General features: G+C 38.9%; 1 protein-coding gene across 1 annotated transcript in view; it reads right to left on the reverse strand.

Moving 5' to 3' along the window:
- THSD7B (thrombospondin type 1 domain containing 7B) overlaps positions 1 to 27,871 on the reverse strand; it is a 1,055,806-nt gene that overhangs the window by 223,966 nt on the left and 803,969 nt on the right. The window contains exon 15 of the mRNA XM_069574436.1: positions 27,290 to 27,468. Within this exon, the coding sequence (XP_069430537.1) occupies positions 27,290 to 27,468 (179 nt within the window). The remainder of the gene's footprint in view (positions 1 to 27,289; positions 27,469 to 27,871) is intronic.

The following is a 27,871-nucleotide window of genomic DNA, read 5'->3' on the forward strand; positions in this document are numbered from 1 at the left end:
TTGGAAAACATGATTCTGTCACCATAAGTTTGGGAGTTTCTCAATACATACTGACTTTTTTTATAAGATCAGTGGTGATATGAATAAATAGGAATTTTTGATACTACATAGTGAAATAGGTCAACATTTCAGCAGAACTGAATAGACAAATACATTCCAAACAACCAATGCATGAGGTTACAAAATCATGCATGGATTAAAGACTTATTTAAAGTGCCAGATAGTCCAATGTATTTTAATGTAACAGTGTAGGAAAAATGGATTGTTTAGATTTCAGATTTCCCACTGCAACTAAACTTTGAAAAAATTACCACCTGCCAAGTTTTCTTACACTACCAAACACTATCCAAAGTTACCTTTTTAGGTAAGTAAAAAAGTTAAAAGAATGAAATTAGAACATCCCTTAGTACCATAAACAAAAATAAACTAAACATGGATTAAAGACCTAAATGTAAGGCTGGACACTATAAAACTTTTAGAAGAAAACAGACAGAACACTCTTTGCCATAAATTGCAGCAAGATCTTGTTTGATCCACCTCCTAGAGTAATGAAAATTAAAACAAAAATAAACATATGGGATCTAATTAAACTTAAAAGCTCTTGCACAGTAAAGGAAAACATAAACAAAGTGAAAAGACAACCCTCAGAATAGGAGAAAGTTTATTTCCAAAGAAGCAACCAACAAAGGGTTAAAGTCTAAAATACACAAACAGCTCATGCAGCTCAATAAAAAACAAACACACAAAAAAACACATCCATTCAAAAAATGGGTGGAAGATCTAAATAGACATTTTCCAAAGACGATGGCCAAAAAGCACATGAAAAGATGATCAGAGAAATCCAATCAAAACTACAATGAGGTATCACTTCACACCGGGCAGAATGGCCACGATCACAAAATCTTCAAACAATAAATGCTGGAGAGGGTGTCAAGAAAAGAGAACCTTCCTTGACTGTTGATGGGAATGCAAATTGGTACAGCCACTATGCAGAACAGTATGGAGGTTCCTTAAAAACTAAAATTAGAATTACCATATGACCCAGCAATCCCACTCATGGGCATATACCCGCAACCTTAATTAGAAAAGATATATACACCCCAGGCTTTACTGCAGAGCTATTTACAACAGTCAATACATAGAAGCAATATAAATGTATATCAACAGAAGAAAGGACAAGGAAGATGTGGTACGTATATATGATAGAATAATTACTCAGCCTTGAAAAAAATGAAATAATTTCATTTGTAGCAACGTGGATGGATCTAGAGATTTTCACACTGAATGAAGTAAGTCAGACACAGAAAGGCAGATATCATATGATATTGCTTATACTTGCAATCTTTAAAAAAGGGTACAAATGAACTTACAAAACTGAGGCAGAGCCACAAATGTAGAAAGTAAACTTATGTTTACCAGTGGATAAGCCTCGGCAGGTGTGCGGTTGGGGGGGGGGGGCGGGGGAGGCGGGGTAAATAGGGAGACTAGGACTGACATATATACACTACTATTCACAAAATAAATAGCTAATAAGGACTTACTATATGGCACAGGGAAATCCACCCAGTACTCTATAAAGATCTATAAGGAACAGAATCTAAAAAGACTGATTATATGTATATCTGATTCACTTTTCTGTACACTTTAAACACAACATTGTAATTCAGGTATAGTCCAATAAAAATATTATAAGAAAGTTACCTTAAAAAGGCCTACTAAAATACTTTTCCTTTTTCTGTCTTCATATATGTGTAAGTCTGGAATTTCTTCATCTACTTTACTAAAGCATTCTATTACAAAGACTGAATGCAGAGGCAGACTGAGAGTTCAGCTAACTTTTATGATGCCAGTTATTAAAGAAATTTGCAAAAAGTAAAACAGTGCCTCTTTTTAAAACTATTTGCTTTGAAATAGTTATTTTAAATAAATGTATTATTAATGTTTGCATGTGAGGAATTTCATTTTAATTAATATCTAGTATTTCAAAATAAATTAATAATTTTTCAAATATCTTAAATTTAGAGAACAGTAAATGTAAGTAGATATAACCCATATGAACAAAAGCTCTTTGAGATCCTCTTGCCTTTTTGAGAGTCTAAAGGTTCCTAGAACCACTGGTTTAAGAGCACTTCCTAAAATGTTTTTTAGATGAAACTCTCCTAATTTCCTTCTTACACTGTGGCATTGTGGCAAACAATTAATATTCACTAGTGGAGGTGATGGAATTCCAACTGAGCTATTTCAAATCCTGAAAGATGATGGTGTGAAAGTGTTGCACTCAATATACCAGCAAATTTGGAAAACTCAGCAGTGGCCACAGGATTGGAAAAGGTCAGTTTTCATTCCAATTCCAAAGAAAGGCATTGCCAAAGAATGCTCAAACTACCACACAACTGCACTCATCTCACATGCTAGTAAAGTAATGTTAAAAATTCTCCAAGCCAAGCTTCAACAATACGTAAACTGCGAAATTCCAGGTGTTCAAGCTGGTTTTAGAAAAGGCAGAGGAACCAGAGATCAAATTGCCAACATCCACTGGATCATGGAAAAAGCAAGAGAGTTCCAGAAAAACATCTATTTCTGCTTTATTGACTATGCCAAAGCCTTTGACTGTGTGGATCACAAGAAAGTGGAAAATTCTGAAAGAGATGGGAATACCAGACCACCTGACTGGCCTCTTGAGAAACCTTTATGCAGGTCAGGAAGCAACAGTTAGAACTGGACATAGAACAACAGACTCGTTCCAAACAGGAAAAGGAGTACGTTAAGGCTCTATATTGTTACCCTGCTTATTTAACTTATATGCAGAATACATCATGAGAAACGCTGGACTGGAAGAAACACAAGCTGGAATCAAGATTGCCAGGAGAAATACCAATAACCTCAGATATGCAGATGACACCACCCTTATGGCAGAAAGTGAAGAGGAGCTAAAAAGCCTCTTGATGAAAGTGAAAGAGGAGAGCGAAAAAGTTGGCTTAAAGCTCAACATTGAGAGAATGAAGATCATGGAATCTGATCCCATCACTTCAAGGGAAATAGATGGGGAAACAGTGGAAACAGTGTCAGACTTTATTTTTGGGGGCTCCAAAATCGCTGCATGGTGATTGCAGCCATGAAATTAAAAGATGCTTACTCCTTGGAAGAAAACTTATGACCAACCTAGATAACATATTCAAAAGCAGAGACATTACTTTGCCAACAAAGGTCCGTCTAGTCAAGGCTATGGTTTTTCCAGAGGTCATGTATGGATGTGAGAGTTGGACTGTGAAGAAGGCTGAGTGCCGAAGAATTGATGCTTTTGAACTGAGGTGCTGGAGAAGACTCTTGAGAGTCCCTTGGACTGCAAGGAGATCCAACCAATCCATTCTGAAGGAGATCAGCCCTGGGATTACTTTGGAAGGAATGATGCTGAAGCTGAAACTCCAGTACTTTGGCCACCTCATGCGAAGAGTTGACTCATTGGAAAAGACTCTGATGCTGGGAGGAACTAGGGGCAGCAGGAGAAGGGGACGACAGAGGATGAGATGGCTGGATGGCATCACTGACTCGATGGAAATGAGTCTGAGTGAACTCCGGGAGATGGTGATGGACAGGGAGGCCTGGTGTGCTGCGATTCATGGGCTTGCAAAGAGTCGGACACGACTGAGCGACTGAACTGAACTGAACTGAGTAGTCACTAAGGGAGTTTCCTGTAACTCAGTAAAGAATATGCCTGCAACACTGGAAATCTGGGTTTGATCCAGGGGTCAGGAAGATCCTCTGGAGAAGGGAATGGCATCCCACTCAAATATTCTTGCCTGGAGAATTTCAAGGACAGAGGAGACTGCCAGGCTGCAGTCCATGGGGTCACAAAGAGTCTGAAATGACTGCGTGACTGACATCTACTCCAGCAGCCACTAAGCACCATAAACAAGACATTGCAGTTCAGGTAGGAGGAAGATGACTAAACCAAGCGCTTCAAACTCAAACAACTGAAAACAAATTACAAGGCACATGACATAACTGGGTAAAACAATCGCCATTCAAAAACTATGGAGTGAGGCTGCAACCCTCTCCCCACATGAGTATATTAGGCCTGAAGACGGGGACCAGGGTGTGTGTCTGCAGTGGAAAGATCTTGTGCAAGTAGACGAGGGTGTCTGGACAGAGCTGAAGATGCCAGAGTGGAAGCATAAACCATAGGCTGAAAATTGGATCTCCCAATAGCATCACTTCCACAACAGAATTTTGAAAATCTCAAATCTGAATTTAGCCTTCTCGGTTGTGACTGAAGGTATACTGAAAGTCAGTCAGTAGTGTCCTACTCTTTGTGACCCCATGGACTATACAGTCCATGGAATTCTCCAGGCCAGAATACTGGAGTGGGTAGCCTTACCCTTCTCCAGGGATCTTCACAACCCAAGGATTGAACCCAGGACCCCTGCATTGCAGGTGTATTCTTTACCAGCTGAGCCACAAGAGAAGCCCATTTGTTAAGGTAGGATTATTTAAAAAGAAAAAGAAAAAACGTCTTTCATAGAAACTCTTTTCATCTTAGTTTGTAACAATTATGGAAATAGAGGAAATGTGGATATCTTTTTGTGTTCTCTCCCTGGCTCACAGATGTTTAAAGATGAACCTGGATATTGTCCTAGGCATAGGAGAGCTCTGTGGACAGACAGAAGGAAGATAGTCATTATACTAATACAGTCTCTCTAAAGAGGACAGGTATTCTCAGATTCTCATTGCCTTCAGAGAAGGCAATGGCAACCCACTCCAGTATTCTTGCCTAGAGAATCCCTTGGACAGAGGAGCCTGGTGGGCTGCTGTCCATGGGGTTGCACAGAGTCAGACACGACTGAAGCGACTTACCAGCAGCAGCAGCATTCTCAGACTCAGAAAACTGGCCAGAGTTTCTGATTTTTAACAAAGATTTTAGAAATCCAAATTTTAATGCAAATTTTTCCATTTTAAAAAACTTGATTACTAATCAAAAGTATTAATACCTGGTAGCAAACCCTCAACAGTACAAAGAACACTTTGACGGCTAGACCAACACTTCGCCAATGGACCACCAGGTTATAATATCTGAGCTTGAAGAAAGTTTCCAAAAACCTTCTCTCAGAATCCTCACCGGACTCATGATTAATAATGATGGCAATAGATAGTACTTAGAGAATACCTCATACAAAGCCAGGCATTATATTAGGACCACTGAACATATTCTTTCAACAGCACTCATATTTTAAAATGTGTTTTCATCTATGAGAAAGCTTTGAAGTTCAACCATCAATTTTCACCTAACCAGTCTATTCTATAATAAGTCTTGTCAAGAACTCTGTTTATGCTTTTGCATGGTGACTTGACTATGGCAAGGTTAAAGTATGTGCACGTAGGTTAGAACAATTTATCTGATCTGTGGAGGTCTTTAACTTTGGCACAAATTGTAATTAAGTGTATTAATCTGTTTTCCATATTGATTCCAAGTCTGTTATTCAATAAAAGATCCTGGACAAGTGAAACCTGAACCCTTCTGAGCAAAAACTCTTCTGCTTCTATGCCAATAAAGTGTCATCTCTTGATTATGACTTCGTTTATAGCCTTTCCATAACTCCTTCTAATGGTATTCTAGATGGGCTATAAAGCAGTTAATCAGAATAAATTAAAATTTGTATTTAGCACTAAAATGTAAATTAATTGTATGTTTTCTCCCAAATCTAACCATTTTAAACATCTGGTATATATATTTTAGTGCTTCATTCACTCTAATGCTGATAATTTTAGCAAGTTGTTAAAACTGCTTTTCACTTCCCCATCATGGCAGTCCAAGGGATGCAGCTCATGTGTCAGCACTGAAGCATCTCTCACAAAGTCATTAGAAAAACAACCAGTCCTCTTTGGTTCATCATAAAATAAAATAGAGCAGAACATTATCATCTGCCCACTGCCAACCAGACAATGAAACCACTGGCCTGACTGTGAAGAAAGTTTAAAGTTTTCAAGAATCAAGGGCATTAAGTACAGAAAATTAATCTTTTCACTGCCATGTTTTATTCTTTTGAATATCAATTTTCACCAGCTGTGATAGCTTGTGTAGCATCTGCTAGAAAGTAGGAAAAAAATGCACAGAGATTGTACTTAAGTATAGCAATAGTTTTATTTACTTTTTCCTTATGATTAAGGCCGACAGAATCATGGGAAATTCATGACTTGCAAATGATATAAATTACATAAAGATTGAAAATTCTCATAACTTACTTTTAACTAAGTAATAAGCCAGAACAGATTTTTCTATAGTTTTGATTAATGTGCATTTCAAATGACAAGCAATAATTCATGCAAAGACTATCATATATTGAGTTCAAGATGTACATATTTCATTTTTACATTCCAAAGCTGTTTCAGTTCCTCTTAGTTCTTTGCTATTCCTATCTAACATTAAATAGCTAACTTGACCAATTGTTTCCCCAGAATTATTCAGCCTTTTAACTCAATTATCTTTCTGGTTTGGTTTCCTAGACATGGAGAGTTTTAATTCCAATGCCTATAATTATGAGGAGAAAAAAAGTAGAATGCAGATAGGTGTATATTCAGGTCACCAAATGTTCCATGCTTGTGGATTCTCTTCATTGTACTTTACTGAATTGGCCATTCATACAGGCATTGCTTCAGTCACTACATGTACAAACATCACCATTTTTTAAAAAGTAGACACAGTTGGCAATTCAGTTTTTAATAAAATTTGCAATTTCTTTTAACCAAAAAGAGAAAAATGAACCATACTGATAGAGCAAAATGACTGCCCTAAACTTCCCTTCTTACTCTAGAACTCAGGGATTGCTTCTGCTTGTCTGGTTGCTACTGCCAAGTCGCTTCAGTCGTGCCCGACTCTGTGCAACCCCAGACATGGCAGCCCACCAGGCTCCCCCATCCCCGGGATTCTCCAGGCAAGAACACTAGAGTGGGTTGCCATTTCCTTCTCCAATGCATGAAAGTGAAAAGTGAAAGTGAAAGAGTCGTGTCCGACTCTTAGCGACCCCATGGACTGTAGCCTACCAGGCTCCTCCCTCCATGGGATTTTCCAGACAAGAGTACTGGAGTGGGGTGCCACTGCTGAGTGATAAATTCAAACACCATAAAGAAGCCATAACGGCAGTAAATATAAGACTGAAAATGGAATCTGAACATAAAGTATCTAAATACACATGCACCACTATCTTAATTTGGGCAGTTATAACAAAAATACCATAGGCTGAGTGACTTTTAAATAGCAGAGAATTATTTCTCACAGTTTTGGGGGCTAAGAGTCCAAGATCAAGGTGGTAACAAGTTCAATGTCTGGAGAAAGCTCACTTCCTGGTCCACAGACAGACATCGTTTCTGTTTGTTCACTTGGAGAAAGGGTCTAGGGAGCTTCCAGGGAAATTTTTATAAGGGCACAAATTCCATTTAAGAGCACTCCACCCTTATAACCTAATCACCTTCCAAAGCCCCATCTCCAAAAGCTCTATGACATTAGGAATCAGGGGTCAAAATATATACGCTGGGAGGAAAGAAACACCAAGTCTATAGCAGTCAGCCTACCCTCCAATGACTCATAATTTATTCAAAGCTAGGAGTGTTAAACTTTCACCATGTCAGAAATTCTACACACAGGGATTTCCCTGTGGGGTCCAGTGGTTAAGAATCTGCCTTCCAATCAGGGGATGTGGGTTCAATTCCTGGTTGGGGAACTAAGATTCCAAGGGCCCTGGGCCAATTCCTGAGCCCATGCTCCACGACTGAGAGCCTGCATGCTGCAACTAGAGAGAAGTGCACACACCACAATGAACTGCCCTCATGCTGCAACTAAGACCTGATGCAGCCAAAAATGAAAATAAGATATTCTATACACATATACAAACTCCATTTGCTTCTAACATATTTTTCTTTCTTTCTTTTCCTTTTTGTTGTTAGGAGAGCACATGGAATTCAGTGACACTGTTGTGAGTGCTCCGTCTTGGAACAATTATGATGTCAATAGAAAACAATAACTACCTTGTAGGAGCCAAAAGTCTCAGGATGGGACAGACAGACAAACAAACAAACAAAAAAAAAGATTACAAATAACTACATGGGTATGCACATATTAAACCACATTCTAAGTGTCTGATGTCTCATTGTTTTGCATTTTCTAAGATTCCACCTGTACATATTCTGAATGTATCATCCCTGAGGGGCTGTTAAAATGTTTTAAAGCAGCTATGTATCTCAATCTGAATATATAAATCTCTTTAAATGAACAATTTCACTGAGATTTCTTTTCTATAAATATGGGCTCTTATTTCACCTCGTACAAAATGATATTCAGCTTTACTTATTCTTACCATCTGCTATTGTTACTCTCATTACCAAATGGTGTTGCAACATTGAATAGTCTATAGAAGGTTTACTTGGATTGTTGTGTTCTACAGGAATCTAAAAAAGATATTGCCCTTGGTTTCCTTCATTAGAGTTCTTTTGAACTCTTCCCATTATGTGCATAATTCCAACATAACTTTAAATTACTGATAATTAGCCCAATAAAGGGTTGTGTGGGCTACATCAGTTCAGTTCAGTCGCTCAGTCATGTCCAACTCTTTGCGACCCCATGAACTGCAGCACGCCAGGCCTCCCTGTCTATCACCAACTCCCGGAGTTCACTCAGACTCATGTCCATCGAGTCCGTGATGCCATCCAGCCATCTCATCCTCTGTCATCCCCTTCGCCTGCTGCCCCTAGTCCCTCCCAGCATCAGAGTCTTTTCCAATGAGTCAACTCTTCGCATGAGGTGGCCAAAGTACTGGAGTTTCAGCTTCAGCATCATTCCTTCCAAAGAAATCCCAGGGCTGATCTCCTTCAGAATGGATTGGTTGGATCTCCTTGTAGTCCAAGGGACTCTCAAGAGTCTTCTCCAACACCACAGTTCAAAAGCATCAATTCTTCAGCGCTCAGCCTTCTTCACAGTCCAACTCTCACATCCATACATGACCACAGGAAAAACCATAGCCGTGACTAGATGGACCTTAGTTGGCAAAGTAATGTCTCTGCTTTTGAATATGCTATCTAGGTTGGTCATAACTTTTCTTCCAAGGAGTAAGCATCTTTTAATTTCATGGCTGCTATCACTATCTGCAGTGATTTTGGAGCCCCAAAAAATAAAGTCTGACACTGTTTCCACTGTTTCCCCAATATTTGCCATGAAGTGATGGGACCGGATGCCATGATCTTTGTTTTCTGAATGTTGAGCTTTAAGCCAACTTTTTCACTCTCCTCTCTCACTTTCATCAAGAGGCTTTTTAGTTCCTCTTCACTTTCTGCCATAAGGGTGGTGTCATCTGCATATCTGAGGTTATTGATATCTCTCCTGGTAATCTTGATTCCAGCTTGTGCTTCTTCCAGCCCAGTGTTTCTCATGATGTACTCTGCATAGAAGTTAAATAAACAGGGTGACAATATACAGCCTTGATATACTCCTTTTCCTATTTGGAACCAGTCTGTTGTTCCATGTGCAGTTCTAACTGTTGCTTCCTGACCTGCACACAGATTTCTCAAGAGGCAGGTCAGGTGGTCTGATATTCCCATCTCTTTCAGAATTTTCCACAGTTTATTGTGATCCACACAGTTAAAGGCTCTGGCACAGTCAATAAAACAGAAATAGATGTTTTTTTTCTGGAATTCTCTTGCTTTTTCCAGTGGATGTTGGCAATTTGATCTCTGGTTCCTTTGCCTTTTCTAAAACCAGCTTGAACATCAGGAAGTTCACGGTTCACGTATTGCTGAAGCCTGGCTTGGAGAATTTTGAGCATTACTTTATTAGCGTGTGAGATGAGTGCAATTATGTGGTAGTTTGAGGATTCTTTGGCATTGCCTTTCTTTGGAATTGGAATGAAAACTGATCTTTTCCAGTCCTGTGGCCACTGCTGAGTGTTCCAAATTTGCTGGTATATTGAGTGCAGCACTTTCACAGCATCATCTTTTAAGCTTTGAAATAGCTCAACTGGAATTCCATCACCTCCACTAGCTTTGTTCGTAGTGATGCTTTCTAAGGCCCACTTGACTTCACATTCCAGGATGTCTGGCTCTAGATGAGTGATCATACCGTCATGATTATCTGAGTTGTGAAGATCTTTTTTGTACATTTCTTCTGTGTATTCTTGCCACCTCTTCTTAATATCTTCTGCTTCTGTTAGATCCATACAATTTCTGTCCTTTATCGAGCCCATCTTTGCATGAAATGTTCCCTTGGTATCTCTAATTTTCTTGAAGAGATCTCTAGTCTTTCCCATTCCTTTCTTTTCCTCTATTTGTTTGCACTGATCGCTGAAGAAGGATTTCTTATCTCTTCTTGCTAGTCTTTGGAACTCTACATTTAGATGCTTATATAGAGCAGGGAAAATAGGAGACACACGTGGTATATGAATGCATTACTTATCTGGTAGTTGTCTGCTTATTTATCATATAGAGTGGGGCACAGGTAGGTTGGTTATGCCAAATAATTTACAAAATGGAACCATGATGTCCTTGTAAAAAAAAAAAGTATAAGGAAATAGACCTAGTCAAGGCAATTCATATCTTCATAGGGAAAGAATTAGCTCCTATTTCTTAGCACAATAGACTTTCAGATATTCAATAAAAACATTACTTAATTTTTTCATCTAGCTGTAAGGCCCAAAATGTTATTTAAAGCAAATTATATTCTTATCAAGTTGAATGTCAAAAACAGTAAAATTAAGAGTATACAGTGGACATTTTGATTCACTCTTTCATCATGCATTCCACCCCAGATGATTGGCCTAAGGGAGAACTTCCAGGTCACACATATTAGCATCTCAAGGTATAATCTGCAAGCTAACAGCCTTGCCACCACCTGGGAGCCTGTTAAAATCGCAGCCTTTTTCCCCTTCCCCATAGACCTACTGGCCTTGCCTGGTAGTTCAGGGGTAAAGAATCCTCTTGCAATGCAGGTTCTGTCCTTGGGTCAGGAAGATCCCCTGGAGGAGGGAATGGCTACTCACTCTAGTACTCTTGCCTAGGAAATCCCAGGGACAGAGGAGCCTGGCAGGCTACAGTACATGGGGGTTGCAAAAGAGTTGGACATGACTGAACGACTAAAACAACAGCAGCAACCAGACCAACTGAGTGAGTCTGAATTTTAGCAAGCTCTGTCAATATCCAACTTCGGTGACTGAGATGTGAGTTATAGTCCTTTAGGGGAGAGAAGGCAATGGCACCCTACTCCAGCACTCTTGCCTGGAAAATCCCATGGAGGGAGGAGCCTGGTAGGCTGCAGTCCATGGGGTCGCTAAGCGTTGGACACAACTGAGCGACTTCACTTTCACTTTTCACTTTCATGCATTGGAGAAGGAAATGGCAACCCACTCCAGTGTTCTTGCCTGGAGAATACCAGGGACCAAGGAGCCTGGTGGGCTGCCGTCTCTGGGGTTGCACAGAGTCAGACATGACTGAAGCAACTTAGCAGCAGCGGGGGAGTGAAGGAGGCTCTGGAAAACTTTACTGGTTTTAAGATTCTCTAGAGGGAATTCTTATTCTTCTAGTCATTGTTGCATCAAGAGGCTATACCTGACACTGCTGATTGTGCTGTCATCCTGAGGTTTATCTTTCATTCTTCAGCTGACTTCACGGTAACACTGATGATGAAAAAGCAGAGAAACTAAAGAAAAACACTATGTCCTTGATGGCATTGCTGAGCCACAGAACCAATCAAATCTTGAGCCCACATAACCACTGGGTTTCTCGTTACATGAGGTAATGCATTTCCTTATTGTTTCACCCAGTTTGGATTGAAGCTTTGGTTAGTTGCAAAGCATCCTAATACAGAGGAGAAGCAGGAAATTTTTCTGATTGAATCCATGTTGGTTTTATGTATTTTTCATAATGGAAAGCATCTATGGCCTGACCGGCTATATTTTCAACCCATTCAACCCCTCTCTTGAGTATCCAGGAATGCAAGCTCCCAGTGGAAACTTGTGTGGCAGTGGAGTAGAAATTGGAGGAGGAAATGGCAACTCACTCCAGTATTCCTGCCTGGTAAATCCAATGGATAGAGGAGCCTGGTGGGCTGCAGTCCATAAAGTTGCAAAAGAGTCAGCGATGACTGAGGGATTGAACAGCAGAATAGCAAACTCCTCCTGGCTTGTCATTCTAGAGACGCATATGCTGAATGAATGAATAATGGCACAGGTGCAGAGAATTCAGGTTATCTTCCAAAGTATTTATAATTACCCTAAATTCAATTTTATTTTTACCTCTTCTCTTTTTGAAAGCTACCATGGCTCTTTAATAAATTACTATTGATTAGAAGTCCCTGTCCACATCATGTACTTACATAATTGTACCTGCCACATTGCAAGTTTATATGTCTCTTCCCAATGTCCCTAATTATAAAGCATGAGAATTCACATGTGATATTTGTTGAGTACTATGAAGCAAAATATATCTACCATCTTATCACATCACTCCAAACCATGGATCCATGCAACATATGTTTCCACCTATCAGAGGTGTTTGCAAGGCCTCCAGGTAAGTTCCCTCACACAGGAAAAGACCACATGTTCAGTCAATCTCAAAGAGGTCACTTGCTCATGGTAAAGGCCATTTGCTTTTAGTGGGTAGGGAGAGTCACCATGTGGGTGAGCACAGTAGGGCTGTGTATTACAGGATGAGGTCAGAGTGTCCCTTAGTTACTTGTTTTCCTAAGTGAATAACAGGTAAAGAACACATTCACATCACTGACATTTCTTAGTGCACTTGTGTTCATTTTTGGATATAAAATAGGTATTCAAAGAGGAAAGGAACAATAGACAGGCAGTGCCCCTGTTCCAGTCGGTAATTAGGTGACAAGTCGCCTTCCTGAGCCCCAGTTACCTCTTTCACAAGAGGGTAGGGTTTCATTCCACAGTAGTTCTCAGCCCTAACTCTACATGAGAATCACCTGAGGATTTTAAAAAAAACAGACAGTTGGATCCCACCAGCAAAATTTCTGATTTAGTTGGTCTGAGTGTAGGGCAGGAATGTAACACTTCTCCAGTATCATATGGGCAGCCATGATTGCAAAGTAGGAGACCAGATATTTTCAGGTTTCTTCCTAACTTGAGCTATTCTCATATATGATTGTCCTGGAATTTCTTAGTACTGTTCAGTCAGACACTCTTTTCTCAGGCATGGAGAATGCTGCCTAAGAGCCTCACATCCTCTCTACTTGACCTTCTCTTAGAGCTATTTTCAGCCCAACAAAACTTGGTAGCAGCCATACAGAAAGGGATATATTTACACTCTAGGCACCTAAATAGGTGTAGGGATATAATACACTGTAGGCATCACCAACTCAGTGGACATGAGTCTAAGTTCCGGGAGTTGATGATGACAGGGAAGCCTGGCATGCTGCAGTCCATGAGGCCACAGAGTTGGACATGACTGAGCAACTGAACTGAACTGAGGCACCTAAAGGAGAAGAGAAGGATACATGGAAGGTGTTTCTGAAGCCGTTTAAGTTATCTTCTTTCTAGCTCATGAACAGGGACATGTTTTGCTCTCTGTACCCAGATTTCCTCTTTCCCATCGCTTTGGTCCAGCATCCACAAAGGGCATGGGATCAGTTTCAAGCGAGACCAAATGAGACTGCATAGCCAGGTGATGATAAATCTATATTTACTCCAAATGCAAACCACTCAAAATACACATTCAACTGGCCACTGGGCTATAGTAAAGTGTACTTTCATTGGAAAAAAAAGTGAACTTTTGGTTATGACACAAATTACACAGACAACATACAAACCGCAGGAAAAAAATATATATTATATTAACAGAGCAACTTCAATACACCTTAGTACTTTAAAAACACAGAGGGATAACATCAGAAAGAGCAATCTTTCACTGCATCCTGGCCAAATTCTAACTGCCAGTATCTGGATCTCAGTGCCTACGTGTGTGTTCAGTCGCTCAGTAGTGTCCAACTCTTTGTAACCCGATGGACTACAGCCTGCCAGGCTCCTCTATTCATGGAAATTCTCCAGGCAAGAATACTGGAGTGGGTTGCCATGCCCTCCTCCAGGGGATCCTTCCAACCCAGGGATTGAACTCAGGTCTCCCACATTGCAGGCAAATTCTTTACTGTCTGAGCCACCAGGGAAGCCTATGAGCTTTTTCCAAAACAGAAGAATGCCCGTACTTAACGAGAAAGGCATAGACTGAACATTCTTCTCAGTGAAGCACTCTCAGAAATTTCCATATGAATACCCCAGTTTCCTGGCCTTTCAGGTCTGATCAAACCTGGGCATGCATTTTGCATAATCTCCCAGAGTTCTCCACAAGCTTAGGCGTCAGTGGCCACCACGTACCTGGCTTCATTACACGGGTACCGTATTGTTTCTTCCCTTCCCTGTAGCACTTCTTATTCTACTCTAGTGGTGTGACATGCACTTGATAAACACAGTTTTTGTTCACAAATCCTAACTCAGGCTCTGCTTCTGGGAGAATCCAGCCTAACACAACACTGCTATCAGTTCTCAAGGTGTTCATCGAAAACTGGGCAGTATATCTGTTTGGGGAGTGGTGTAGAGAGACAGCTGAAAAATAAAGAATAAGGAAACCAACTAGTAAGGAAAGAAAGTCAAGTAAATGTGAATGGGAGACATGAGGATGGTCGGGGAGGCAGAATACAGCACAGAGGGTCTCCAACTTGACAAATTTTTACTTTACAATGGTGCAAAAGCAGTATGCACTCAGTAGAAATCATACTTCAGATTTTGAACTTTGATCTTTTCCTGGGTTTGCTTGCTGGTATTCTCAGTCGTGCCTGACTCTTTGCAACTCCCATGGACTATAGCCCACCAGCCTCCTCTGTCCATGGGACTTCCCAGCAAGAATACTGGATTGGGCTGTCATTCCCTCCTCCAGGGCATCTTCCTGACCCAGGGATTGAACCTGTGTCTCCTGTGTCTACTGCATTGCAGGAATATTCTTTATTGCTTGAGCCACTGGGGAAACCAGGGGCTGGCAATACATGGTACATACTTTCTTATGGTGCTGGACAGAGGCAGGGAGCAGCAGTCCTAGTCAGCCAGGTGATCACAAGGATAAACATCCAACACACGTACAACCATTCTGTACACAGACAATGATTCTGTTTTTCCCTCCCTTTCATTATAGAATTCAGTAAACTACAGAAGATATTCAACACGCCATTTAAAATGCTATAGGCTAATGTAAGTACTTGTTCTGAGCACTTTTAAAGTAGATAAAGCTCATCTATGATGTTTGACAGGTTAAACAAATTAAACGTATTTTCAGCTATAATGTTTTCAACTTACAGTATGTGTATCTGGGCATAACCCCACTGTAAGTCAAAACAGGTGCTCAGGTAGGTTATATTTAGAAGCTAGATTTGAGCAAAGATTTAAAAGTAGAAAAATACATTTAGGCTAGTATCAAGTGTCCTTTCAAATAAACAAAATTTAAAATTTTGAACCTACAATGATTTCAATATAGTTGTTTTCCCTTGTTTTAAAGATGCAGAAAAGAAACAGCAATTTTCACTCTGTGTTGATAGTTTATGACACATGGCCCCTGCTGGCCCCTATTTGACAGAGAGCACTGGAGAGTTGGTTCAGTTCTCAATTCTTGCCTGAGACTGCTCTTCATACTAATTTACCTTCAGTTCTAAGGATGACAAGATTGGTGTCTATTAGCATGGAAGCTGGCTGTGGACAACATTTCTGCTGCTCAGGGATATCCTGCGGAGATAGACTTTACAACTGGTCTCATACTTGCTTTCAGCACAGATGACCCTTGCCTTGTCATCAAAGAGAAATATTCCTCTTCAGGGAAGGAAATAACTCCAGTTTGCCTTGGGCAATCTTTACTGGTTCGGCCAAAAAGTTCATTTGAGGTTTACTGTAAAATCTTACAGAAAAGCCCAAACAAACGTTTTGGCCAACCCAATAAATGGCAGCAAAACTTGATTTTAATCTAACGTAGAGGGATCTGATAAGTAGTACTAGGGTAAAGGTGATACAGTCAATCTAACTTTATTAAGAATGTTTGGTGATTTGTAATTGAAAGGAAGTGTCAACTGAGCGACTTCCCTTTCACTTTTCACTTTCATGCATTGGAGAAGGAAATGGCAACCCACTCCAGTATTCTTGCCTGGAGAATCCCAGGGACAGAGGAGCTTAGTGGGCTGCTGTCTATGGGGTCGCACAGAGTCGGACACAACTGAAGTGACTTAGCAGCAGCAGTAGATACCAATCAACTAATTTATAGCATCATCTTGAGAATGAGAAATTCTCACTCTTTATGGAAAATGCTGTATGAGAGCTGAAGATTGGATAGAAAGACAGAAGTGACCCCTTCTTCTTGACTCATCAGCAGCATCCCTGGCCACAGGCCTTGCTGATTTCACCATGACTCTGGGTTCATAGAACATGGTTGGGTCAAGATCATGAAATGTCTTATAAACTGTATCATGTAGTTTGTGTTTTGTCCTGAAGATAACAAGAAAGAAGCAGAGGAAGCATGATGGGTATGGCAGCATTTGTTTTCTTTGGGAAGAGATGTATATGTGGTATAGACAGCAATCACTGATGTGCTGTGATATGGAAGGTGATGAGATAAATACTTAATACATCCATATGGCTTTCACACATCTTTCCATGATGTCAGACAGGTCATATTTAAAGTCATCATCTAGAATTATGTGCTACCTATATTCAGAATGATTTGTGGCAGTGTGTAAGTTAAAATGAAGTGTCAATTTTCTACTAAAGTTGTGTATGTGCATAGCATGTGACCTAGGAATTCTACTTTTAGGTCTGCGCCCAATAGAAATGCACACACGTGAGCACCAAAGACATGTGCCAGAATGGCTGCAACAATGTTCTTTGTAATAACCCTAAATCGGAAATAATCCAAATGTCCATCCATTAATGAGAACAGATAAACTGTGGTATACAATCTAATAATGGGATATACACAAGGGCACTACATAAGGCAATGGAAATGAACAAAATTATTGCTATCCATCACAACATGGACAAATCTCACAAATATGCAGACGAGAAAAAGGCAGACAGAAAAAGAGTACATAGTGCAAAATCCATTATGTAAAGTTTCTTTAAAAATTACAAAACTAATTTATCCTGTTAGAAGTCCAAATAATAGTTCCATTTGGTGAGAAGAAGATGGTAGAGAAGGAACTAGAGTTCAAAAGGGGACATGAGAGATATTGATAAAGTATTACTTCTTGATGTGGGTGGTAATTGAATGGGAAGATTCACTTTGTGAAAAGTCATGGAGCTCTACTCATATTGATTTGTTACATGCCTTAAAAACATTTATATAAATAAAGATCCAAAGAACCTCAAGGTCATAGGAAATTAGTTACAAATATGTAATGTTACATCCCTTTTTGCCACTAGGAAAAAATGTAATATCAAATATTACAGGTGAAAACAAAGTGAACTGGAAACAGAAATTATGTGTCAGAGACCAGGAAAAAATAATCCTAATATTTATCAAGTACTTAAGTCTTTGCCAAACAACATAACAGGAAGTTTATATTTATTTTCATTTTATATTGACACAATAATCTTAAAAGGCAGCTGTTGTTGTTATACTCATTTGACAAATTATGAAACTGACCTTACTGAGATTTAGTAAGGTTAAATAATTTTCTCATGTTCTCACAGCTAGAATGAGGCAGGGTAGCACTTGACCTCAGACCTGAATGACTTTTAACCCCTTATACACATCATTTCCATAGTGTCGTGGTTATCAACGTTTGCCTCACACATCAGTGGGTCAACCTGAGGAAGTTGTCATCCCCTCTAAGCCCTAGTCTATTCCTCTGTGAAATGGGAGAGTAATCCCAAATTTGCTTGGAGTAGAAAAGAACTAGTGGTTGTGTTCACTGTAGATATTAGAAAGGGCATGCTAAGTCAACTGCAGGGAAAATCTTTTCCAGAGCTGACTTCAGCAAAAATTATCACCTCAGTGACAAGATTCTCAATTCAGCAGTGTTCATCAGTGTGCCTGATCAGAAAAAGGAGCAAAGACAAAGCTTTGTTGAAAAACATGCCTTCTTAAACTTACTCTTGCGCTGACCACAGTTTGCAGAGCAGGGGCCTGGGAAACTGTTTTATACCAACTTTTCCTCCACCCATGGTGATTTTTCTACTCTCATGATCAGTAAAGGTAATGAAGCAAACTCTATATTCCAAAAGATTTAGATACGCTTCTCAGAGAGACTATTGCTATCTTGACTTTTAAGTCATGTTGTTTTTGCTGTTCAGTTGCTCAGTAATGTCCAACTCTTTGAGACCCATGGACTGCAGCATGCCAGGCTTCCCTGTCCTTCATCGTCTCCTGGAGCTCACTCAAACTCATGTCCATTGAGTCAGTGATGTCATTGAATCACCTTGTCCTCTGCTGTCCCCTTCTCCTCCTGCCTTCAGTGTTTCCCAGCATCAGGGTCTTTTCTAATGAGTCAGCTCTTGAAATCAGATGGCCAAGGTACTGGAGCTTCAGCTTTAGCATTAGACTTTCCAATGAATATTCAGGTTTGATTTTCTTTAGGATTGACTGCTTTGATCTCCTTGCAGTCCAAGGAACTCTCAAGAGTCTCCTCCAACACCACAGTTCAAAAGCATCAATCCTTCAGCATTCAGCCTTCTTTATGGTTCAACTCTCACATCCATACATGACTACTGGAAAACCCATAGCTTTGAATAGATGGACATTTGTTGGCAAAGTAATGTCTCTGCTTTTCAAAATGATGTCTAGTTTTGTTATAGCTTTTCTTCCAAGGAGAAAGCATCTTTTAATTTCATGGCTGCAGTCACCATCTACAGTGATTTTGGAACTCAAGAAAAGAAAGTCTGTCACTGTTTCCATTGTTGCTCATCTATTTGTCATGCAGTGATGGGACTGGATGCCATGATCTTAGTTATTTGAATGTTGAGTTTTAAGCCAGCTTTCTCACTCTCCTCTTTTACTTTCATCAAGAGGCTCTTTAGTTCCTCTTCACTTTCTGCCCTAAGGATGGTGCTATCTGAGTATCAGAAGTTATTGATATTTCTCCTGGCAATTTTGATTCCAGCTTGTGCTTCATCCAGCCTGGCATTAAGTCATGTAGAAAAAACTAAATCTTGATTGAACAAGTGTTTTTGCATGGATCGATCAGAGGATCTAGCCAAGACCTTGGTAATTGGCTTTTTTGGTAATTTAATCAAGGGATAAATCTTGAAAAATCTAGAGGGCACAAGCTTACAATTAATAGATAAATAAATCCTGGAGATCAAATTCACAGCACAGTGATTATAGTTCATGAAGTTGTACTATAAATTTCCAAGTGACTAAGAGACTAGGTTTTAATTATTCTCACCACAAAAAAGGAAATGATGATTATGTGATGTGAGAGGTATTTTAACTAATGCTATAGTGGCAATCAAATTACAGTGTGTAAGTGTATCAAATCCACACATTGTACATCTTAAACTTACACAGAGTTATATGTCAATTTTATCTCAATTTAAAAAAAAGAACTGGAAAATTAATGTGCCATTTAGAATCTTTCTTTGAAGTGAGTCTTAAGTAGGCTATGTTTAGAAGAGCTTCCAGGTAGTTCAGTGGTTAAGAATCTGCCTGCCAATGCAGGAAAGGCAGGAGACTTGGGTTTGATCCCTGGATTGGGAAGAGGCCCTGGAGGAAGAAGTGGAAACCCACTCCAGTATTCTTGACTGGGAAATCCAATGGACAGAGGAGCCTGGCAGGGTTGCCAAGAGGCAGACATGACTGACATGCACATGCAGCAAAACCCCCATCAGCACATGGCTAACTTTCTTATGCTTGTGGTTAAAGTCAGATTTTTAATGCATGACAGGAGGAGGGAAGTTTCCAATTTGCATTTAAAACTTAAAAGGTAGGATGATTCAGGAAAGATCTGAAAAGTAGATTCTACCAATACTTTTTTCTAGAAAAATACCTAAGCACTTCTACCTGAGTACCTTGTTAAGAAGACAGTTTTGCAAAATTTCTAATACAGATGATGTGAGGCTGCTACTGCTAAGTTGCTTCAGTTGTGTCTGACTCCCAGGCTCCTCTGTCCCTGGGATTCTCCAGACAAGAATACTGCAGTGGGTTGCCATCTTCTTCTCCAATGCATGAAAGTGAAAAGTGAAAGTGAAGGCGCGTAGTCTTGTCTGACTCTTCGAGACCTCATGGACTGTAGCCTACCAGGCTCCTCCATCCATGGTATTTTCCAGGCAAGAGTACTGGAGTGGGTTGCCATTGCCATCTCCAATGTAAAGCTAATATTACCTAATATAATATTTCAGAACCTCAGGAGTAAAGGGACTAGGAATAATATGAGGTATAACAGCACATTTGAAAGGGTTCCAAAGACAAAATTTGACAAAATTTGCCCATTTCACAATTTTATAGCTATCTCCTGCCAATCCTGGAAACCCTGCTTAGCAACAGCATTAGGAAAATTTGCCAAGCCAACTTAGTAGAGAATTATCTAGAGGTACATAGAAATCTCTTTCATAAAAACTAAAAATGAGTTTGAGTATGTGGGGCAGTCCTTCTGGAATGATCAACAATAGGGTATGTGTAGATACAAGTGTAGGGGGAAGAGGAAGCTCATGAGAAGGAAAATATGATTTTTCTTTTGCTTGGAAATGGTGACAGAGCGAGAGCGAAGATGAAAGATTGCTTCTCCTGCAAGCTCTACTCACCTCAGTTAGTGGTTCGTCACAAGTAGAAAGCACAGCATTTGGACTGGCAGACAGCCATAAAGGATATGAATGGATGAATGCCAGCCTTCAGGAATCATTTCACTCTGTCTATGAGATGGCGTGACGTGTACCTGAGCTTTGCTATAATAATTACTATGTCAGGGAGAGGTGAAATGTTTTAGTAGTATCTGTCTTTATTAAATCCTCCCAAGTAACCCTAAGAAATAAATCATGCTGTATCTCTTAATTTTGTGACCTATGATATTTCATAATTACAACGAGTTCTTATCAAAGGTATACTCTATCACCAACCCCTACCTCCCTATGCAAGAACAGTACTTGATTATGGATAAGTGTGGGCCTTCCATATTAATGCTCAAGAAGATGACTTCTTGCTCCATTAACGTCTGGGGCTCCTGCCAGTTCCAGAGTGAGCAGAACTCTGCCAAGAATGATTTGGACTAGCTTAGGATGAGTGGAAGTTAGGCAGGTCCAAAGGAACCAAGAGGCCAAAATTGGTTAAATCAAATTAAGCATTAAGTGTAGCCATATTTTTCTGGGTAAACAAACATTCAGATTGAATGACAGTTATCCTCTTTCCACATCTCAACATGCTACTAATAATTAATGAAGCAATATTAAAATGTACATAAGCTACTTCTCCACGGAAAACTTTTCTCATCCGAAGTTCTTCTAAGGGAGAAATGCTCTTGCTAAAATACAACTGTTTATTTTCGGAAAGAAAGTATTCTTTAAAATAGTATTACCTAGCTATGAAAAATAAAATGAATTATACTCATCATTTACAAATTTAGGCCATTTCTCTTTGGGGTAAAGACACACCTTTAAAATAGAAATTGTTTCTAGGAAACATTCATTTAATTTATATCCTCTCATTCAGATGCAAACATAATCAAAACTCTTTCAGAAATGTGTTTAAATCGATAGGGTACATTTTTTTTAAAGTATAGATAATGAATCCCAATGTAAGATTTCTGCTCATGCGCATTGAACACATAGATTTGTAACATATAAACAACATGGAATTTCCTGCCCCTCTCTTGCTTTCAATTGTGTAAAGAACTCATAAAGGGAAATGTCAATCCAATGGAACTTTAATGTCCTCATATTTATTCTTCTGTTAAGCAGAATTACAAAAGAAAAAATACAGCAAAAAGATATAGTACAGTGCACTTAAATCCACTCACTACATTATAGATAGTAAAAAATTAAAATATATTATCTATTTGATTTTGCACAGTAGAGGCAAGGACATCAGGCAACTGACCTGATAATTCAATAAACAATTTGGAAGTTTTCTAGCTAAATGAAAGCTTTGGGTAAGATGCATGCTGGAGCTATTTAGCATCACAAATACACTCAGCAGAAAGCCATCAAAGGATTGCTGTCACTTTGGTGCTTCTGGAGAAAGAGCTATCATGTTGATAAGTTTTAGTTTAAAAGAGAGGCCTTTTATGAGAGATTATAAATATTGATTTCACAAACTGACTCAGAGCAGTTTATGAGCTTGTATACATAATATCAACTCTTTCATTTATATCACTGAGTTAAATTTCAATGGAGATACAAACACATGATTTTTCAGTCAAATCGTGAACAATTCTTTAGGACAATTTGGAGTTCTTATTTCTTCCTGAAGAGTTTAAGTTTTTTTGAGAATTCAAATGAAAAACCACAGTTTAAGAGACCAGAGTTCTAATATATATTTTATTCTTTCTATAGAGCTAGCCACCTACTCATCCCAGAGAGAAAGCTTCTTTTCAAATAAAGCAGCCAATGAATATAATTTGACAATTCACTGGATGGTGTACCAGGGGCTAGAATGAGTTACAAAAGCAGAAAGACAGCCCTTGCCTCAGAAAGACCCCATGTTGTAAAATGAAACAAAGGAGGAAAGTGACTAAGCACATGCAGGTATACTAACATTTACACAGCTTGCACATAATATACATATATATGTATGCATACATATATGTGTGTACAATAAGTATATATAATACACACACATAAGAAAGTTCAGTGTTTTTCAAATGGTATGTTAGGTTCAATCTGTCATATACTGAAACTTCTTTATGCACAGGTACCAAAGATATGAACTTTTCTCACTGCTATAATTCGGTTATATTTTTTAAGTTCTTTCTTATGGGTGAATACATGAAAGAGTATTACTCTGGTTCCAAAACTAGGACAATAAATTGAGACCTAAAAACCAATTGGAAAGAAGACCAATAACCTAAGGCCAGTAGTAAAATTGAACTTTACAAAACAGCCTCCGTGGGTGTACCTCTACTGGATCTAATTTCCAGCACAGAGAAACAAATAGCGAGCTGCTCTATAGAAGAACTGCCATAAATAATAGAAGCTGGGGAATATTTCATAAATAATGAAAATTCCAGACAATTTATCTTCAGATGAATTAAGAAAATGTGGATAACTTCAACAAATAACACACACACACACACACACACACACACACAAAGGGGGTGGTCTGCAGTACATAGGAGCAAAAATATAATGAAATCCACAGACAGCTTTCCACAAATACACTTTAAGTAAAGGTATGCTTTAGGAAACAAAAGGCCTCTAGTGACAATTTCCTTTATGTTTAGTATTTTTTACAGTAGCATTCTTCCTTGCCATTCATAGACTTACAAATGAGAGGGAGGGCTTATTATTTACTAACTTGATCAATTATGTTACAATACCAAGTATGGATTAGGGTGAACTTTTTCAAGTTTAAACCACATTATTATAGATACCTGAAACCTCTTTGCATCAGAATACATGCCATGTTAAATTTGATTTCTGATAACTATATTTCAGGATTCAACTCTGAGCATCATAACCAATGTCTCTGGAATGCTATCCATTCCCTTCCTGATGGAAAAGCTAGAAACAGCTCCTACAGACAAACCCATCTTTGCTTAGCTTTCACATATTGAATTTATCTAAATTATTCTTGAACATGGGATTAATTTCTAGTCTGTACTACTTAAGGATACATGTTTTAAACATTAGTTACTCACCTAGAGCCAGACATCCTGGAATGTGAAGTCAAGTGGGCCTTAGAAAGCATCACTACGAACAAAGCTAGTGGAGGTAATGGAATTCCAGTTGAGCTATTTCAAATCCTGAAAGATGACGTTGTGAAAGTGCTGCACTCAATATGCCAGCAAAGTTGGAAAACTCAGCAGTGGCCACAGACTGGAAAAGGTCAGTTTTCATTCCAATCCCCAAAAAAGGCAATGTCAAAGAATTCTCAGACTACCACACAATTGCACTCATCTCACACGCTAGTAAAGTAATGCTCAAAATCCTCCAAGCCAGGCTTTAGCAGTACATGAACTGTGAACTTCTAGATGTTCAAGCTGGATTTAGAAAAGGCAGAGGAACCAGAGATCAAATTGCCAACATCCACTGGATCATCGAAAAAGCAAGAGAGTTCCAGAAAAACATTTATTTCTGCTTTATTGACTATGCCAAAGCCTTTGACTGTGTAGATCACAATCAACTGTGGAAAATTCTGAAAGAGATGGGAATACCAGACCATCTGACCTGTCTCTTGAGAAACCTGTATTCAGGTCAGGAAGCAACAGTTAGAACTGGACATGGAACAATAGACGGGTTCCAAATAGGAAAAGGAGTATGTCAAGGCTATATATTGTCACCCTGCTTATTTAACTTATATGCAGAGTACACCATGAGAAACACTGGGCTGGAAGAAGCACAAGCTGGAATCAAGATTGCCAGGAGAAATATCAATCACCTCAGATATGCACATGACACCACCCTTATGGCAGAAAGTGAAGAGGAACTAAAAAGCCTCTTGATGAAAGTGGAAGAGGAGAGTGAAAAAGTTGGCTTAAAGCTCAACATTCAGAAAATGAAGATCATGGCATCTGCTCCCATCACTTCATGGCAAATAGATGGGGAAACAGTGGAAACAGTGTCAGACTTCATTTTTTTGGATTCCAAAATCACTGCAGATAGTGATTGCAGCTATGAGATTAAAAGAAGCTTACTCCTTGGAAGAAAAGTTATGACCAAACTAGATAGCATATTCAAAAGCAGAGACATTACTTTGCCAACAAAGGTCCATCTAGTCAAGGCTATGGCTTTTCCAGTAGTCATGTATGGATGTGAGATTTGGACGGCAAAGAAAGCTGAGTGCCGAAGTATTGATGCCTTTGAACTGTGGTGTTGGAGAAGACTCTTGAGAGTCCCTTGGACTGCAAGGAGATCCAACCAGTCTATCCTGAAGGAGGTCAGTCCTGGGTGTTCATTGGAAGGACTGATGTTGAAGCTGAAATTTCAATATTTTGGCCACCTCATGCGAAGAGTTGACTCATTGGAAAAGACTCTGATGCTTGGAAGGATTGGGGGCAGGAGGAGAAGGGGACGACAGAGGATGAGATGGCTGAATGGCATCACTGACTCGATGGACATGGGTTTGGGTAGACTCTGGGAGATGATGATGGACAGGGAGGCCTGGTGTGCTGCATTCATGGGGTCACAAAGAGTCAGGCACAACTGAGCAAATCAACTGAACTGAACTAAGTGTTTAGAACAAGTTTCCTTTAAGTCCTAACAGGCATACAAGTACTTTATCTTATCCATACTCTCAAATTTGATAGAGAGTTTTTGATACATTTGTATACACATAGTAAGAATACAGTTTTGGGATCTGTGCTCAGATGAAGTCCTTTTACTCCCTGGATAATTTTCTAGTTAATTAGCAGTAACTAGATTAAATTGCTTAAAAATAGCAATTTAAAACTTGTGTTTAACACTAGTTTTATAAAGGCTTTGCTTTCTTTTATTGTTTTGAGGAGACAAAAGAATTATCACACATTGTTTATAATTACAAATGCCTAGCAGTTATTTCCTTCCTTAATAAATGCCTGGAAAATATCCTAGGAAGGGTAAACTAGTCTTCAGACAAAGGATTCCTTTCAAAGTCCTCTTTCTGATCATCAACCTGGGTCATACCTTTCTTCATACTGAGGAGGTTTCTCTACTCAAACTCCCCTATTTGGGTTGTTCCCCTCCTGTTTTCATTAATCATATCTCATCCTTCCCTTCCTGAAACTTTTTTTTTTTTTTGACAAAATTTGCGTGGATTTTGCAATCCTCTGAACTGTTTTTTCCCCAATATGCTTTATATTTGCTTTGAAGGAAGCAACCAGGATCATCATTTTACTCCACATAACTTAAAAAAAAAAAAAAACAAGACCAGCCTAATACTTTGCCCTGTCTTAGAACACAATCTTTTTGCCATTATAATAATTTTTCACTTTCAGCAAGTTATGTATCTTTTATTAAAACTTACAAAACCAGCTAGAGATGTCAGTCTTGAAATGACAAATGATATCTAAATAGAAATAGTTATGTTATTTAGACATGTTATTTATATTAATTAACTAGATATTGATTTCCCTTCCATTAAACAATCTCTATAGAAAGTCTGACCAAAATGGGGATTAGAGGGAAGAAACAAGTAGACTTAGTAATAGAAGCCTGTGTAGCTATTCTGCTAAAAGTTTCGGAGTCATAAAGGATTTGCAGACCCATGTTTAAGACACACTTCACTTAAGAATAAAGAACTTATTAACAACTCTCATCTTATACTTTACCTACTCAATTAATTAAAATGTATAGATCAGTCCATGTATAATAACAGTATGCAATCATGGGAGAAATTTGAGTTCTCTATCATAATTCTTAATTAAATCTTAGTTTCTATTATATGGGTAAAGCTAAATGAAATATGGAGAAGGAAATGGCAACCCACTCCAGTACTCTTGCCTAGAAAATCCCATGGACGGAGGAGCCTGGTGTCCATGGGGGGTTGCAAAGAGTCAGACACGACTGAGCGACTTCACTTTCACTTTCACTTTTCAAATGAGATATTCTAATCAGCTTTGCTTAAGATGGCAATTTTATTTGATATCTAAATGACAGTGTATGCTTTAGGTTCCATTTATGAAAACAGCTTTGATTTAGGGGGAAAAGGTAGAAAAATAGCTCAGAAGAGACAGAAAAAGCTGTGAAAACACTGACAAGATTAGGAACAAAGAGAATTAGGATGAAGAGTTAGGTAAAGGGAAAAACAGAACACCAGTTTTGGGGTATGCAGATGAGACCACTAACTGTATCTACAGCCATAAAGTAATTGATATTCTCCCAACATTATTACATACATATACATACAAAAACCTTTTATAATATGATTAATCAAATAACATTTCAAGATAATCTAAAAACCAACTGGATTTAATTTTTGTAAACATCATTATAGCTAATATTACCAAGTCATTCTCGGCATTGCCTAGGAGTGGGCAAAGCTTCTATTACTAATTCTATTATATTAATTTCTACCGTCTTATCCACTCTTCTGAACTTCTAATAACTTTATATGAGCTACTTATAACAAGATAATGACTTCAATTTCAACAGGAAATAATAAAGGAGATACTTTTTCAGCTCTGTATTTGTTGTTTCATGTATTTTACCTGATTCTTGAGATCCAATTTGGGACACGGGCGACCTCCATTGTATGGTTTTTCTTTCAGCCATCTCGATCGAATTCTCACTCCAATCCCGCAAGATGAACTGCAAGACCCCCAACTTGACCAGTCGCTTAACTTGCAATCAAATGGGCAAGGAATGACGCATTCTTCTTGAATATAGCCTGGAAAAGATTTAAAAGAAGGGAAGAAAATCTGATCAAATTTACTTTGTTTCCATTATTAGAGATCAGATTGCCTAACAATATTGCTGCAGGGGTTTCAATAAACAGACAAAAGATTTCCAAGAGAGATGCATATGATTACTTTTCCATTCCAAATTTGTGCCATCTGCTTACTTCATAGGCAAATCCGGGATTGAGGAAGGAAGAAGGGAAAAGCGCAAGGTCTTCCTTTCTAATAAGAAGAAATGAAGCAGCTCAGGGTTAATGATGGTACTATCTCCTCCTGCACTGGATCTGCATTTCCTTTTCTGGGAACAGAGAGCATAATATAGCCAGTCTCAGTGCCTTCAATCTGCAATGCTTTCACAAAGAACGATCTTGATTCTCACTGTTGTGTAGTGTG

The sequence above is a fragment of the Ovis canadensis genome, chromosome 2 (genome assembly GCF_042477335.2).
Source record: "Ovis canadensis isolate MfBH-ARS-UI-01 breed Bighorn chromosome 2, ARS-UI_OviCan_v2, whole genome shotgun sequence".
NCBI classification, from domain to species: Eukaryota; Metazoa; Chordata; class Mammalia; order Artiodactyla; family Bovidae; genus Ovis; species Ovis canadensis.